At 50.0% G+C, this 15,416-nt stretch overlaps 1 protein-coding gene across 1 annotated transcript; it reads right to left on the bottom strand.

Annotated features, from left to right (window-relative positions):
• Positions 1-357: 357 nt before the first annotated feature.
• On the bottom strand, positions 358-7,763 carry KRT84 (keratin 84). Its single transcript, XM_016201090.2, has 9 exons — positions 7,254-7,763; positions 5,845-6,053; positions 5,170-5,230; positions 4,623-4,718; positions 3,534-3,698; positions 3,243-3,368; positions 2,554-2,774; positions 2,088-2,119; positions 358-707 (listed from the first exon to the last, which is right to left on the bottom strand). Exons 1-9 carry the CDS (start codon positions 7,761-7,763, stop codon positions 358-360), a joined length of 1,770 nt encoding a protein of 589 aa, XP_016056576.2.
• Positions 7,764-15,416: the final 7,653 nt, after the last annotated feature.

The raw sequence follows: 15,416 nt of genomic DNA, 5'->3' as shown, positions 1-15,416 counted from the left end.
ACTGGGATGGCCATGGTGCCGAAAGACATTTTTTTTGGCTTTGGACTTTTCTCCCCAGGTGCAGATTTTTGTAATTGTACTGAATCTGCATTTCTGGAGGCTGTTCAGCTGGATGGTGAGGAGTGACTAGAGGGAGGAAATGGGGAGTTAGGGAGAAGCCCATCTGGATGGGGCTGCGGATGGAGCATCTAGGTGGAGAAAAGTATCCCCCAGAGGACACAGGCAGGCAGAGCTGTGTCGCTTCCCAGCGAGAGGGGTAGCCCTTCCAGCCCAGAGTCCAGACACCTTGGGGACAGAAGCAGAAGACACGGAGATGGTTCTTCCCCGGGCAGTAGCTGGCTGGCTGACACCAGGCTCTCAGTATTTGGTCCGGCGGGAGGTGGTGGTGGACACGAAGCGGACGCTGGAACCGCGGCTGCTACGGCCCCCACTGCAGCTGCTGAAGCAGCCCTCGGTGGGCAGCTGGCAGGGGACGCTGGGGGCGCAGGGCCCACAGGCCTCCCTCATGAGCACCGAGCCTCCACGGGAGCCTGTGCTCAGCAGGTCCCCACCACCCATGACGACCTGGGCCCCACCCAGGCTGGAGCCGCAGACGCCACCAGAACGGATGCTGCTGCTGGAGTAGCTGACTCTGCCACGGGAGAGGGTGGAACTGGAGACCATGGGCTCAGGCCCGCACACCAAGCCACCACGGGAGCTGCTCACGGCTGCAGGAGGAAGAAACGGTCAGCGAGGTTGCCATGTCCCTCACGCTCCCTGTGTGGGGTGGGAGACCAGGGCTGGTGGCATCAGGGAAGAGGCCTGGGTGGAGGTGGTCCCTATTGTCTTCACAGTCAATACCCGCTTTCCCTTCTCTTGTCTGGGTGACTCAAAGGCTGTGACTCTGCTAGAGTCAAACATTCAGAGTAAATGGAAGGATACAGTCAATTCCCCAGATGCTTGCATATAGCCATAGGTTGATTCTCATTTATGTATGACCAAAGTCATGCTGGATTTTGTTGAGAGGATTGTGAGCTACATTATCCAGATAGTTGGAGCAGTAGCCTTTGTAAAGCCATGAGGCTTCTGTCTTCTTATTTTATCCTGCCCCTTGGTGGTCCCCACATTGCCCCTCCAATAAAAATCCCTTGTCAGTTCTCTTCTGACTCCCTGATGGTCTTGATCTGTAGCCCTCTGTCTTCCACGGGGTACACCTCCACGGCCCAGGACCCTAATCCGACTGAAGCTCGCTTAGACCAGCCCTCACCTGTGGAGCCCTCTTCTTGCCTCTCCTCTGAGCAGAATCCTTCCTGCCCTCCACTCAAGCCTGGCATCCTGCAGGAAACCATCCTTGCTGTCTACCCCTCTCTGCAGCATTGCCACCCAAGCACCTGCCCCTCTGACTGTGACCCACCCAGTCTAGCTCTCAGTTCTACAACACATCTGTGTATATTTGTGTTTCTGGAGTCAGAGATCTGGGTTTGAATTCTGATTATGCCACTGACTATGTGGCTTCTGGCAAATCACATATTTTCTCTGAGTGAGTGAAAGGGGGTTGCCAGTGCCTATTCCTCCCCCAGGGCTGCTTACAGTGGATAGGACTCATCTTCTCAAGAAGATTATAATTCCAGAGGGCAGGGGCTGGGGCTCACCTTCTTTGTGCCCTGCATGCTTTGGGCACAACCAGTACTTTGGCAGCAATGGCAACAGCAGCAGCAGGGGGACTTCCATTCAGCTTTGTCCCATTCCCTGCCATCAGGTAGGTAGGAAACTCCCTGGCAGAGGCCTTCCATTCCTCCCTCTAACTTTTGTCCCTAAGGACAAGGCCACTCAAAACGAAAGGGCTGCCACTCTTCTGGAACCTTCTCCCACTTAGGAGGCCCTGTAGACCTTGGCGATTCCTTACTCCGGGGAAGGCAGTCTCTGGGGATACCTCAGACCTCTGCTAAGGGGATGCTCTCAGTCCAGGGGCCTAATCGTCCCTGGTCCCCTGACTGTCCTGGCCAGCCCAGCCATGGGCTCCTGACCCCAATGTGGGCCTGAGTTTAAGGGAAATTTGAAGGGCCCCAGGAGAGAAATGTGAAGAGGAAAAGACTTAAGTTTCTTACATATGTTTACTGGCCCAACTCCTTCGCAGATCCTGGAGAAAAAAAGAAATGTCAGTTAATAAGCAGTGTTATTTCCTGAAAACCTGCTTGCTCTCAGAGGGCTTTCTTGGCTGAATAGACCAGTGGACCAGTGGTTTTCACCCTTAGCTGTACAAGCATCCAGAGAGCTTTGAAAAGTGACACAGTCCTAGACATACCCCAAAACTATTTAACAAGTTAACCAAATCAAGCAAAACTCCCTGTTTCTGGTGCAGGTTGTCTACAAACTTGCATTTAGAAGGTGCAGATTTCGTCATCTTCTAATCCCCGGCCAGGGTTTACCTTACTAATGTTTGCAGAAAAGGCTCTCTTACTTCTGGAGATTGCTCATTCCAGCAGTTCTTCACCTGCTCCCCCTCCCCACCCTCACTTAGTCCAGATGCCCAAGTCTGAGCTCATTCCCTCTTGGTGCACTGAGAGCACTCACCGGATCTCCTCGCCCTCCAGCAGGCGCCTGTAGGTGGCGATTTCAATGTCCAGGCCCAGCTTGACGTTCATCAGCTCCTGGTACTCGCACAGCTGCCTCGCCATGTCCTGCTTGGCCTGCTGCAGGGCGCCCTCCAGATCTGCCAGCTTGCATTTGGCATCCTTGAGGGCTGCCTCACCCTGCTGTTCCGCCTCAGCCACGGAGGCCTCCAGCTTGGCCCGCTGCAGGGAGGGCAGTTTGCAGGTGGGTTTTGGTGAGACTAGGGGATCCCTAGGTGGGGTTAGAAACACTACGCCCTGTTCGTAGGGACACAGCCTGGTGCAAGCCAGGGATGGAGCCCATGTGTCTGCTTTCTTAGGGTCTGTGATCCTGCAGTTCTTCAGCCTCCATTCCCAGTGACTTTGCACTTCCTGATATCTGCTGCTCTAAGAGCCATGGGGTCAAGAGAGTAGAGCTCTTCTTTCCCCTTCACCTGTCCCTCTAAATCAGCCCCAGGCCTTTTCTTCTGTATAGGAGATCCTCCTTCCCTTCAACATTTTCCTCTTCCAGGAAGTCTTCTGGACTAATCCCCCCATTCCTCCATTTCTAGGTCCTGGTGGTCTCCCCTATGTTATCAGACTTGGGGCTCCCCAAATCTCGGAGCCCTGCCTCTCCTCTCCCTGGGGCTTTCTCTACTTTCCATTGTTCACCTGACACTTGGCGTGCTCGATCTCTGTCTTCAGCCTCTGGATCAGGCGGGTCAGCTCATTGATCTCATTCCGTGTGTTGCGCAGGTTGTCACAGTGTTGGCCAGCTGTCACCCGCATCTCCTCATACTGTGGGGGGTGGGGAGAGGGGTACTTACTGAGGACTCAAAGGTTGGGTTGAGCCCACAGCTTCAACTGAACTGTGGGTCTCACACCTCCATGGGGCCCATTTTGTTGTACACAAGTCTTACCCCAAGGCTACCTACACCCCTCCCCTAGCCCGCCTCTGCCCACCTTGGTCTGGTACCAGGCCTCTGCATCAGCTCGACTGCGCTTGGCAACCTCTTCATACTGGGCCTTGATTTCGGTGATGATTCCATCCAAGTCCAAGTCTCGGCTGTTGTCCATCTTCACAATGACCGATGTCTCTGAGATGTGCGACTGCAGCAGCTGGATTTCCTGTGTTGGAAGATCAATAAGAGAGATGGACTCAGAGTCCCATCAGTGGCCAGGATGCTGCCACACGGCCTTCAGGATATGGTGTGAGGAGCAGAGAGCATTGATTGTCTGTTTAGAGCAAAGCAATGGAGCTAGCCATCCAAACCAAGGGCAAGAAAAAAATATGACTAAGAACCATGTTTGCTTCACTCTAAACTCTTGTTATGTACTTGGAGACATCTCTTTAACACTCTGACTTGCTTAGGTGAGTATTAAAACCATGGGGGCCTAGGTTTTAGGTGAAGAAGAGTGAGAGCCATGCCAGGGCTTAAACTTTTCTTTGGTTTATGCACAAAGTGGCTGTGCCATTCATGGGTTATTGAGAACTGACAATATTTTAGAACATGGTGGGTCTAGAAATTTTTATATCCCAAGTCCTTAATGGAACCAGAAAGCATGGAACCGGCCTGCAAGGTGAAGGCTCCAGAGGGAGCTTTCTTTAGCATTACCACTCAGAGCCAGACATTCAGCTCTAGCTGAGTCTACATCAGACCAAAAAGACCACTTAAGAAGCAAAAGAGAGCTAGTTCAATTGGCTAATTGGGTCAAACACAATTTTTCTTACATCTTCTAAAGAATCAGTTTTCCAGAGTCTTCTGATCAATAGACAGAAAGTAACATTCCTAGGCCCCAATCTTTGGGTTGGCCAACAAGGGATTGGATCATAGATCCAAGGAGTTCATTCATAGACCTGAGTCAGGCTGCTGAGAAGCCTGCTTACCTTACCTTCTCCACTGGTAGGTACATTGACATATAGAGGATATAGATTTGAGTGTGAGGAAAGATGTATGACACCAATGTTAGAAAATTTTCCAGTCCAGAAGCCCCCAGGGAGTCCAGGCTAAGCACTGATCTTATTATGGCTCAGAAGGGATGATCCCTTACCTCCATGTATAGGGTTTTCAGGAAGTCAAGTTCCTGAGCAAGGGTGTCCACGTTGGCCTCTAGATCACATTTATTTAAGAAAGCTGTATCCACATCCTGCATAAAAGAGAGAGGGATAAGATGCGCATTACTTGTGCACTGTTTAACCTCCCCACCTTGGCGGAGTCTGGAGATGGGTGGGAAGTTCAGACCAATCCCCGGGGCCAGGCCAGGATATGGGATGGGTGGTGAAGTCAGTGGGTGGAACTGCAGCTGAGTGACGATTGCTCTTCTCCTACTGCAACATAGAAATTCCCCTGGGGCTGCTGGACCTCTCCTGATGTTTATTACAGGCAAGGAGAATCTGCATACTCCAAGACTCTTGAAAGGATATCTAAATAACTTAACCAATCTTAAATAATCTGAGAACAAATTTGAACTTCCAAGGGAACCTCTGTGACCTTCAGGATTCCACTCTGTGTGAGTGGTCTGAGATGCCACAGGGCCACCTGGGCAGTTTCCTGGAGGGTTTCGGGGACATTTGCCTGGACCTATTGCTCTCCCTTACTTTCTTCAGAGCCACAAACTCATTCTCGGCGTTGGCCCGGCATTCCACCTCCTCTTCGTACCTGGATGAAAAGAATTAAGAGGGTAAGTTCTCATTTTGAACTGAGAGCCAATAACTTTCAACTCCCCAGTGAGCTTCTTGAGACCTCTCTGCTCCACCCAAGAGCACAGCTTCCTGTTGTCACCTACATGTTCTCAGTCGCTCTGTCCCTTCTTTAAGACCTTACATGAACCAGTAGCCCTCAGTTTCTCCAAATCCCTTCAACTTTCTCAAATAGGGTGTGGGATCTGAAAATCTGGTCCATTTGTATGCTCTTCTGCTGGAAAAGATTTAGGGTCATTGCGCGGGACCAGAGAGGAAGTAGGACCCAACTTGTTGCTGAACCTGGGCACTGTTCTCAAAACCAGAGGCCTCCTTTTTCTGGGGCTAACTCATCTATTTCCACAGTCAGGATTAGGAAAAACCATGCCCAACTCCAAGCCTCCTTTTTCCTCAGGATCTAAGGAGGACCTCCTCCAGTTCTTACATATCATTGCCCCCACCTCTGTCTCCAGGCTGGGTATTGAAGCCAGCATTCAACCCTGGTTCTTCCAGCTTCCCTTATCTGAACTTGACTACCACTTTAAGGACCAGCCCATGCCCACCCTTGGTCAGTGCAGTCCAGATGCCACTCACTTCTTCTTGAAACCCTCCAGGACATCCTGCATGTTGTTCCTCTCAGCCTCCAGACGGGCCCGGTCGCTGTTGGCTACATCCAACTGCCTCCGCAGGTTGGTGATGTAGCTCTCAAAGAGCGGCTCCAGGTTGCTCCTGGCACACTTCTGCTCTTGGAGGAAGTTCCACTTGGTCTCTAGAAGCTTATTCTGCTGTTCCAGGAACCGCACCTAAATCCACGGGGGCACAGAAAGGGCAATTGAAGTGCTTGACAGTCACCTACATGCCCAACAGTTCTTCAGATGGCCAGAAAGGACTCTCAACACTGTGGTGACATCATTCTCTTCTCTGTTGACCTTCATTCCTCTAATTCAGTAGAACCTGGAAGAGCAGGTCTCTGACCCCCTCCTCATGCTCAACCAGGCTCAGCTACAAACAGAGGCCTTGGAAACAAAGCGCTTCAGGTCCATTTCTCCTTCTGCCCTCTGGGAAGTTAGAAAGATTGATGTTGCTTGAGCTGGGGTTGTCTATATCTAAAAACAGATGTCAGCCATCCCTGGCAGGAAATGAAAGGCAGAGTAAAGTACACTTGGATTGGGATATGGCATTAGGAGGTGGGAATTCTCAGGTCAGAGGTCATACCCACCATCCCAGATATTCTGTCAGCTGAGACTTACAGAGCTGGAGAATAACTTAGTGATCATTTGCTCCAATCCCTCATTTTAGATGAGAAAACTGAAGTTCACAGAAGTGAGTTTCCCATCTCAGACACAATCAGAGCATTCCCGCTCCATGGAGACATGCTTTGTGGGATGTCAGTTCCACATCACTGTTCCTCTCATCAGCCTGGAGATCAGTGACTACCTGTGGTGGTTCCCCACTATTTCCCTCAATCTAGGCAACTGGGCTGAATCTGGTTTCCCCACATGGAGGTATGAATTCTTCATTTTGTACAAAAATTACTCAACTCCATTCTCCGATCTCCTAAGCCTGGTCAAATGTGGTCACCCAGCCTCAGGAACTATGGAAACTTCAAAGAGAGCATGAGAGACTCAAAGGATAAAACCTTTAAACCAATAGCAGCTGGCACCTGGCTGAAGTCCGAATGTTTCCAGCCTGTCTGGGAGACAGTTCTAAGTGACTGGGCAGTAGGTCTGAGTTTGTCCAGATGCCCTCAGCTTTGGCTGTCTGTTCCTCTTTCCTCTAGAAGACACAACCAGTGTTAGCCTAGCCCGCCATGCAGCACGCCTCAGCCTTGTCCTTGCTCTACAGCAGTGACCCAGAAATCATACTGCAACATTTTTGGTTGACACCTAAAGGATCTGGGAGTGAAGGTCAATGCCTGAAGTGTGGGCTGTTTCTTCCTAAGGGAAAGAACACCCCAACGCATTGTAGCTCCCATCATCCCGGACCCAGGGCCTGAGCTGTACCTTGTCAATGAAGGAGGCAAATTTGTTGTTGAGGGTCTTGATTTGTTCCTTCTCATCCTTCTTCACCCTCTGCGCATTGGGGTCAATCTCCAGGTTGAGCGGGGTCAGCAGGCTCTGGTTAACAGTCACTGCTGTGATAGATGGGGCTGCTGGGACTCCAATTCCTCCAACTCTGTAGCCAAAGCCAGGGCCACTGCAGCCATAGCCAAAGCCACTGCTGGCTCCAAACCCCAGACCAACACCACACCCACCACCAAAGCCAAAGGCCATTCCACTGCCAGCACCACAGCTGATAGGACGAGGGCCAACAGCTGCCATCCGAGGTGAGCATGATCTATAGGTGATGACACTCCGACTACCAAAGCCGCCAAGGCCTCGGAAGCTGGACCCACTCCTGCGGGAGACAGAGCTGGCCCGGAAGCGGTTCAGGTTCTGGGGGGCCATTGCTGAGCAAGAGCTGAAGTTGCCCACATGACGACTAGAGTTGACTTGGTAGGAGCGGCAAGACATGATGGTTTCCTGGGTGAGAGCAAAGCAGCAATTGCAGAGTGTGGGGTGAGCTGGAGCTGGGAGTCCCTCTGAGGCTAGTGGATCCCTCTCACCCCTTTTATGTGTATGGGGAATCTGAGGATTGGCCCCATAAAAATGGAAAAAGCCATTTGGAGGCATTTATGAGCTTGGGTAGTTAGCAGAAACTGTTCATGCTTATAACCTCCTTAACAATGAGCTAATCTCAGACACGCCTATTCTTCTTCGGATCAGGGCTATAACATCAAACCTATAAACATTAAAAACGTATAAACACATAAACATTATGGTCCTATTTTCTCCCACAAGTCCACCACAATTGCCATTATGGGGACATTAATTTTCTTTGGTCATAAATCCAATAGACTTTTGCACTGCAAGTGTGGCTAACCACCAGAAAGTTAGGATGGTGATAGCTCTAGCAAGAGGCTCAAATGGAAGCATCTATATAGATATACCCTTCTAAAGAGATAGGGTGTGCAGAAGAGAGACAGGATCTGCAGAGCTCTTAGTAAGAAATAAAATGGCACCCTGGCTTGTGTGGCTCAGTTGGTTGGGCATTGTCCTATGCACAGAAGGGTTGCCGGTTCAATTTCTGGTCAGGGCACACGCCCTGGTTGTGGGCTTGAGCCCCAGTAGGATCCATACAGGAAGTAGTTGATTGATGTTTCTTTCTCTCTCCCTCTCCCTTCCTCTCTAAAAATCAATAAAAATATTTAAAAAAGAAAGACTATGGCAAGAATACAGTTTATTGCGTCTTTGTAGATGGATTAAATAGTCCAAAAACCTTTTGCAGTTTTATCTTGGCTCTATGATCTGGTTGTCTGTTTACATAGGGGTTAGTTTACATTTGCATTAGTGTAGACACATGCCTAATTTGAGACACTTGAAGGAGATTCATTCATTCATTCATTCACTCACTCACTCACTCAATTATTAGGTGCCTACTCTGTCCTTGTGTGCTTGGTACTGAAGGTAAAGAGATAAAAATGATGATCTCTGCCCTCATGGTGGTGGGGGAAGATTAATCTTGAGGACTTCCATCAATCAATAGTTTTTAAAAAAATTGACTTCAGAGAATGGAAAGGAGAAGGAAAGATAGAAACATCAGTGATGATAGAGAGTTATCGATCCCCTGCCTCCTGCATGCCCCCCACTGGGGATCTGGCCAACAACCAGGGCATGTGCTTTGACAGGGAATCGAACTGTGACCTCCAGGTTCATGGGTTGACACTCAACCACTGAGCCACACCGGGTGGGCCATCAGTCAATACTTTTGTCGCATAATTTGAGGCCAGCGCATCAATAATTTGGCCATTTATCTGTGTGGAAAGTTAGTCACATGATTTTGAGCGCCAGTCCCCAATACACATGATGGCTCATCTATAGCTCTGTCTATGCAGGTTTTGTGAATTATTGATGAATCTTTAGTTAGGACAGAGAGACGCAAAGCAATAAGCATCAAGATAGAAAATGAAACATTCTAAACAACTGGATATTGTTATCATTGTTATCAATATTGTAGATATCTCAGGATCTAGAGGCAGGTGTTTGCCTTTTTTATTCTCTCAGGCGACATGGTTTGTCTTACCTGTCCTGTGCTGGGGGAAACTCGTACTTCGACACTGGAATTTGGGGGGGGGGGGGAAGCTTGGGATTCTACTTGGAAGAGGATGTGTGCTTTTGACTGGAACTCCTTTCTTTCTTCCCAATCTCTATACCTTTTATTTCCTTTTCTTGTCTTATTGCATTAGCTATAACTTCAGTACAATGTTGAAAAGCAGTGGTGAGAGGGAACATCTTTGCCTTATTCCTAATTTTACTGGGAAAGCTTCAATTTTCTCATCATTAAGCATGATGTTAGCTGTAGGTTTTTTGGTAGATATTCCTTGAGGAAGTGCCCCTCTATTCCTAGTTTGCTACTGTTTTTCATAGGCTCAATTACCAGGTGTATATCTAATGGGAGAAGCAGAAAAATAATAGTAAGAGAATACTTCTTGTAAGGATTATTAGTGACCTCCATGTTGCTAAATTCAGTGCTCTTTTCTCAGATTTCATTTAACCTGATTTATCAGCAATATTTGACATAGCTGATTATTCCCTTTTCCTGATTTTCTTGCCATATTACTGGCTGCTTTTCAGTCTTTGCCAGTTCCTTCTTATATCTCCAACCTCTAGACATTGCAGCACTCTTGGACTCAGCCTTTGTACCTTTTCTCATCTTTACCTATACTCATTTCCTTGGTGAGACCACACAGCTTCATGACTTTAAATACTATTTATCCACTGATGACTGCCAAAGGCTTATCTTTATCCTGGACTTCCCCTCTGCACTCCACACATATTCTTTGATCAGTGTCTCTATTTGGATATCAAATAAGCATCTTAATCTTAATATGTCCAAAGTTCTTCTCCCAAATATTCATACAATGTATATTCCACTTGCCGGGCTCATGACCCCTGCAGTAGCTCAGGCCAAAACTCTGAGAGCCATCCTTTATTCTACTGTTTTCTCCACATTCCACATTTAATCCATTGCCAAATCTTACCTTCATAATGTATCTGGACTCCTACTACTTCTCACCACCCCATGTGGGCCCAGGCTCATCACTTCTCACAATAGATAGGTCTATTGACATATCCTCCAGCCCATCTCCCTGCGTCTTCCTTTTGCCCCATTCAGTATTTTCTTAACACCACAGTCAGTCATCCATTAAAAACATGTTAGATCATCTTATTTCTATGTTCAAGCCTCTCTAATGGTTTCCTATCCTACTCAGAGTAAATGCCATACACAACCTGCCCTCTCCTTTCATTGACCTCCTCAGCCTCAGCCACCCTGGCCTTCTGTTGTCCATCAAACAGGCAGGAAAACTCCTGCCTCACACACATCCCCACTTGTTCTTTTCTCTGCTGGGAACTTATTTTCCTCAAATAGTTACATGGCCAGGTCCCTTAACTCTTCCAGGTCTTTAATCATAGGTCATCCCTTATTTAAATCACCCTCCCCCATGTACTACTTGTCTCCCCTCCCTGTCCCCTTCTCTCCTTAGCAGTCCTCACTACTGAGGTCCTCTCCTGCATGGATTTGCTGGCTCATAGACTGTCATCCCTTGCTGGAGCAAAGCTCCAGGAGGCAGGCACTGTTGCATGTTTTGCTCTTCTTCTCTTCAGTGCTTAGTAGAGTGGGGCACATGGTTAAATGAGTGGATATACCACAAGGATTAAAAGCAGGCAGGAAAATGGGAGACAGGAGCAGGGGAGACAGAAGATATATTTAGGCATTTAATGATGCAGGGGAACCAACCCAATTTGCCCTCCAGTTCTGGTCTCTTGGAGCTTAAACCTGGCCCTTGGAGGAAAGGATATCTCCCTCCTCTTAGGCCAACCAAGGGGATCCAGGAAACTGGGGAGGGAACCAGGGGACCCCTCTGGAGGTGAAAGGGAGAAGGGGACTAGAGGGATGGCATAGAGAACACCAGCTAGTGTGCCAGGCCCAAGATAGAAGACTTGACCCAGCCCTAGGAGTAAGATGGACCTAGGTTCAATCCCAGTGTTGCCACCTACCAGCAGTGTGACCTTGGACAGTGTGCACTGAGGGCAGGGTGGTAGCAGGGTTCTGCTCTGGGGAGTAGGCAATAAGAGGTGCTTGTCTGTAGAGAATTTAAAAGCAGTAATATAACCAACTAAAAGTTGCTTAGCTTGTTATTGTCACTGTGCTCTGCTAGTCAGCAAACACTCTTCCTCCATAGTATATGAGTGACCTGGGGAGATTGTTTAAGTTCACTAAGCCTCAGTTTCCTTATCTGTAAAATGGAATGATCCCTACTTCTCAGTACTGTGAGAATTAAATGTGAAGGCATCTGGGTGTACACTGTGTGGTTATTGTCACCCATATTTCCCCTGTTGTCTTTCCTCCCTCCTTCCCTCTTTTTCTTCTGCCCCTTCACCTCTTTCTTGCACAATATTCCCTTCCTTATAAGCAGTCATCCCTGTTCCAGTCCAGCACCCCACCCCCTTCCCGCTCCAGCAGGCATTCATTACCCCACCAGCCATCCTGGGGCTGTCCCGCGTCTGGGCTCAGCTTCCTTCAACCCTGACCAGGCTGGGTGGGGTGGGGGTAATTGGGACCTGTCAAGCATAACCCCTGTTCTGGGACGAGCTGACAGCATCAGCAGTTTGTAGATCTGAGGCATTATTTCGCCAGATGATGCATAACACAACCCTCAGTCATTTTTAAGGGGTGGCAGGTGGGGAGAGGCTGAGGAGTCACCCTGCAAACTCCAGGCTGAAGGTTTTGCTGCTCCCACAGTTTCTTCTTACTGCTCTAAGTCGGCCTGAATGTAATCCTGAGATCTGCTCGCCGGGCCCAGCCACAGCGCCTCACTGTAGTGTGATTGCTGGCTGGTGGCCATGCTGTCTGAGAGGGCGGAGGAGGGAGACTGCTGAGGAGGGAGGGGAGGAGGGAGTGTGAGGGGAGAGGCCAAGCGGGGTCTGGGAACCCTGGGCTTGCTGTGGCTGTGTGTGTGTGTGTGTGTGTGTGTGTGTGTGTGTGTGTGTGTGTGTGTGTGTGTTCTGGAGCAAGTGAGAGGGAAGGAGGGTTACAGGGAAATCCCAGGTGCTAAGAAGGCTTTGCTAAAAGCCGCCTTCTTCAGAGTGTTTCCGTTTTGCCTGGAGACAAGTTTGTGCAGGAGAGAGGCCTCACTGGGAGGTGCTCATGCCCAGACCTGCCCTGTGGGAAGGGAGGCTCTGGAGTCCCCCAGCAGCAGGAGGGGGACCGTGGGAGAGGTCAAGTCCATCCCTGCCTATGCCCTCTACTCCTCTGCCCTCTCAGGCTGATGACCCTGAGATAGAATCTAAATACCTCCTGGAAAGATTAAGTGCCCCTCTGGTTTGGGCACATCCCCACTCTCCAGGCAGGATGATTTTTTTAGGTTTAATCCAAATTCCTCACATTGCCCACACAGCTTCACCTGCCCAGGGTAAAAATATCGCATCTCTTAGGCCCAAGGTCAGTTTGCTTCAACAAACCTTTATTGGGTGCTGATGTGTGGCTGGCATTGGGTTAGGTGCTGGGATTGCTGGTGCCCAGCCCTCTTCCTTCTGTCAGACTCCGTGATCTTAAGTTTCCCTTCCTCTGCTCACAGCGCCATTTCTGAAACTGATCCAAGCTCTGGGTGGAGAGTGGCAGTACTGGGTACACCTCAGGCCACTCATGGGACAGGGATGAGGAAGGGATCCTGGAGAGACAAGTGCCTCTGGGGCAGAGGCGGAGAACACCTGAGGGAGGGGGCTGTGGGGGAAAGATAGGGCCTGGTGAGAAGAGAGGCCCCTGGTGAGAATGCAAGAAGAGGGACAAGGGAATGGGAGACAGACGCAGACACAAGGAGCCCCATTCTGGATTCTCCCACCCTCCCTAGGCCTCTTCAGGTGGTTCCCCACCAGTCCTTGGGATTTGGAGTCCTGAGGCCAATGGAATACAGCAAGGCTCTGGCTTCACACAGCTGTGTCTCCTTTCCTGCCCCAGGGACGGGGAGGGGCCTGATCCTCTCTGTCCCAGTACACTGTGAGGACTGCCCAGGGACAGAGAAGCCCAAATGGCGTGAATCATGGGGCCACCACCAGGGGGCACTTCATCCCCACCTGCTTCGATTCATCTCCTGGGGTAGAAGGGGGGGGGTGTCACTGCTGCACATCACTAAGGGGGTTCCCGCCGTGGGAGTTCTGGAGGGGGTGTGCCCAGGCCTCGGAGCTCACATCCAGGACTGAGCTGGGGAGCCTCACTGTTGGGTTGAGTCACCCCTTCCCTCCTCAGGGTCCTGGGCACTCTGAAATGGAAAGTTCCAAACGGATGGTCCTCGGCCGAGCCCACCTCTCAGTGACCGTGGGGGAATCTGCCCGCTCTCTCCTCCCTTATTCCAGTGGGGTGCTTCCTGGGCCTCAGGCAGTCATCTATGGGATAGAGGTGGCGGTCTGTTGGAATCTGCTAGACCAGAACATCCCTTTCGGTTTTCAGAGCTTTGAGTTATTAATCAGCAAGGAGCTTAGCTGGCTCTCGGCCAGTCCCAGAGTGACAGGAGCTCAAGTGGGAACTAAGGCTATGTGCCCCACTGTTCTGTCCCCTCCTTTCCCATGTGTGGATATGAGTCTCTGAATCTCATGGGGTGGGGGCTGTGTGCTCTGGCTCATAGTTGCCCGTCCCTCAGTGTGGAACACCCTCTCTCTGCTTCCTTCCCCTAAGTCCTGCTGTCCCTCAGGATCCAGCTTGCCTGCCCCTTCTCCTGGGGACCTTCCAGAGGCCCGTGGTGAGGGTGGGAACCGCAGATGTGTTCCCCTTTGCAACAGCTCTCCCACCTGTCATTTCCTGTTCCAGGTCTGATGTCCTGTCATTCATTACTGAGATATATTTCACACACCACATAATTCACTCATTTAAAATGTACAGTTCAGTGATCTAGTGATGACTGAATAACATTCCGTTGTATGAATATGCCACATTTTGATTATCCCTTTGTTTGTTGATGGACATTTGGGTTGTTTCCGGCCTTCGTGAATAGTGCTGCTATAAACATCCATGTACAAATTTTTGTGTGGAAATATGCTTTCATTTCTCCTGGGTCTAGACCTAGGAGTAGATTTGCTGGGTCATATGGTAACTCTGTGTTTAATCATTTGAGGAACCTCCAGACTGTTTCCCAAGTAGCTGTATCAGCCCCTATAATGGGCTCTAGGTACTGTGTCTACTGTGTCTTCCGGGAGAGTTGGCCCTGACTGGGGCTGTCTTGTTCACCACTGTGTCACCAGCCCTTGGGTGGCCTGACTCATAGGTGCTTGGTAAATACATACTGAGTGAAAGAAGTGAGTGGATGGGTACTTCTGAATTTGCTGCCCAGGAATATGAACTCTAGACTTCCCTTCAGACTCTGTCCTTGCAACCCTCTCTGTGACTCTCTGAGCCCCTTGCTGGGCATAACCATGAGCTGCTTTTCCTCATAGCCCCACACTCCCTGGCTCTCATTAATGACTTCTCTGTGAGGCAGAGTCCCTCCGGGGTTCAGAGGGTGTCAGTCACCCCTGTACCACCAGCTTCTCATTCAGGGCTTGGCACAGAACAGATGCTCTGTGCGGGGCTGGGGGGTAGGAAGGGGAGCTGTGCCTCAATGCTCAGGAGAGGGAGCCACAGGGAGAATTTGTGGTGGCAGGCGGTTTCAGGTAATCAGGGAAGCATCAGGGAAAGTGTCAGGTTCCACAGAGGGTGACACTGTGGCTACCAAGTCTCATTTCCAGACCTGGGGCTCCCTAAAGAGGCAGAAGAGACTAGAGGGCTCTCCTCCCTGGCTGGGCTGCCACTCATCTCCACTGCTTTCCTGGGACCAGGAATGTCTTGCACCGATGGGGTCCAGGATGGGGAGGCAGAACCCAGGACTTGGAGCCCAGTAAGTACAGACATGATAGGGGGCCCCGTGAACTTTCCCTAGGACACAAGTAGGGGGTCATGTAGTAAGGAGGCATGTGGGGGGGTTTTGTGTGTGTTTTTTGTTAACCCTCACCTGAGGATATTTTTTTCATTGCTTTTCAGAGAGGGTGGAAGAGAGGGAGAGGGAGAGAGACACACACCCACATTGATTGGTTACG

Source organism: Miniopterus natalensis, chromosome 2 (genome assembly GCF_054644295.1).
Source record: "Miniopterus natalensis isolate mMinNat1 chromosome 2, mMinNat1.hap1, whole genome shotgun sequence".
NCBI classification, from domain to species: domain Eukaryota; kingdom Metazoa; phylum Chordata; class Mammalia; order Chiroptera; family Miniopteridae; genus Miniopterus; species Miniopterus natalensis.
Note: the sequence above shows the minus strand (reverse complement) of the source record. Positions and strands in the feature narration are given on the sequence as shown.

Bases quoted from the DNA above. Each gene is read 5' to 3' on its own strand.
- KRT84 (XM_016201090.2), bottom strand. From the start codon at position 7,763: ATGTCTTGCCGCTCCTACCAAGTCAACTCTAGTCGTCATGTGGGCAAC. The intron at 5,231-5,844 runs GTGAGTGGCATC...CTTTTCATCCAG, and splicing joins CTGGAGGGTTTCAAGAAGAA to GTACGAAGAGGAGGTGGAAT. The intron at 2,120-2,553 runs GTGAGTGCTCTC...TTTTTTCTCCAG, and splicing joins CTGGAGGGCGAGGAGATCCG to GATCTGCGAAGGAGTTGGGC.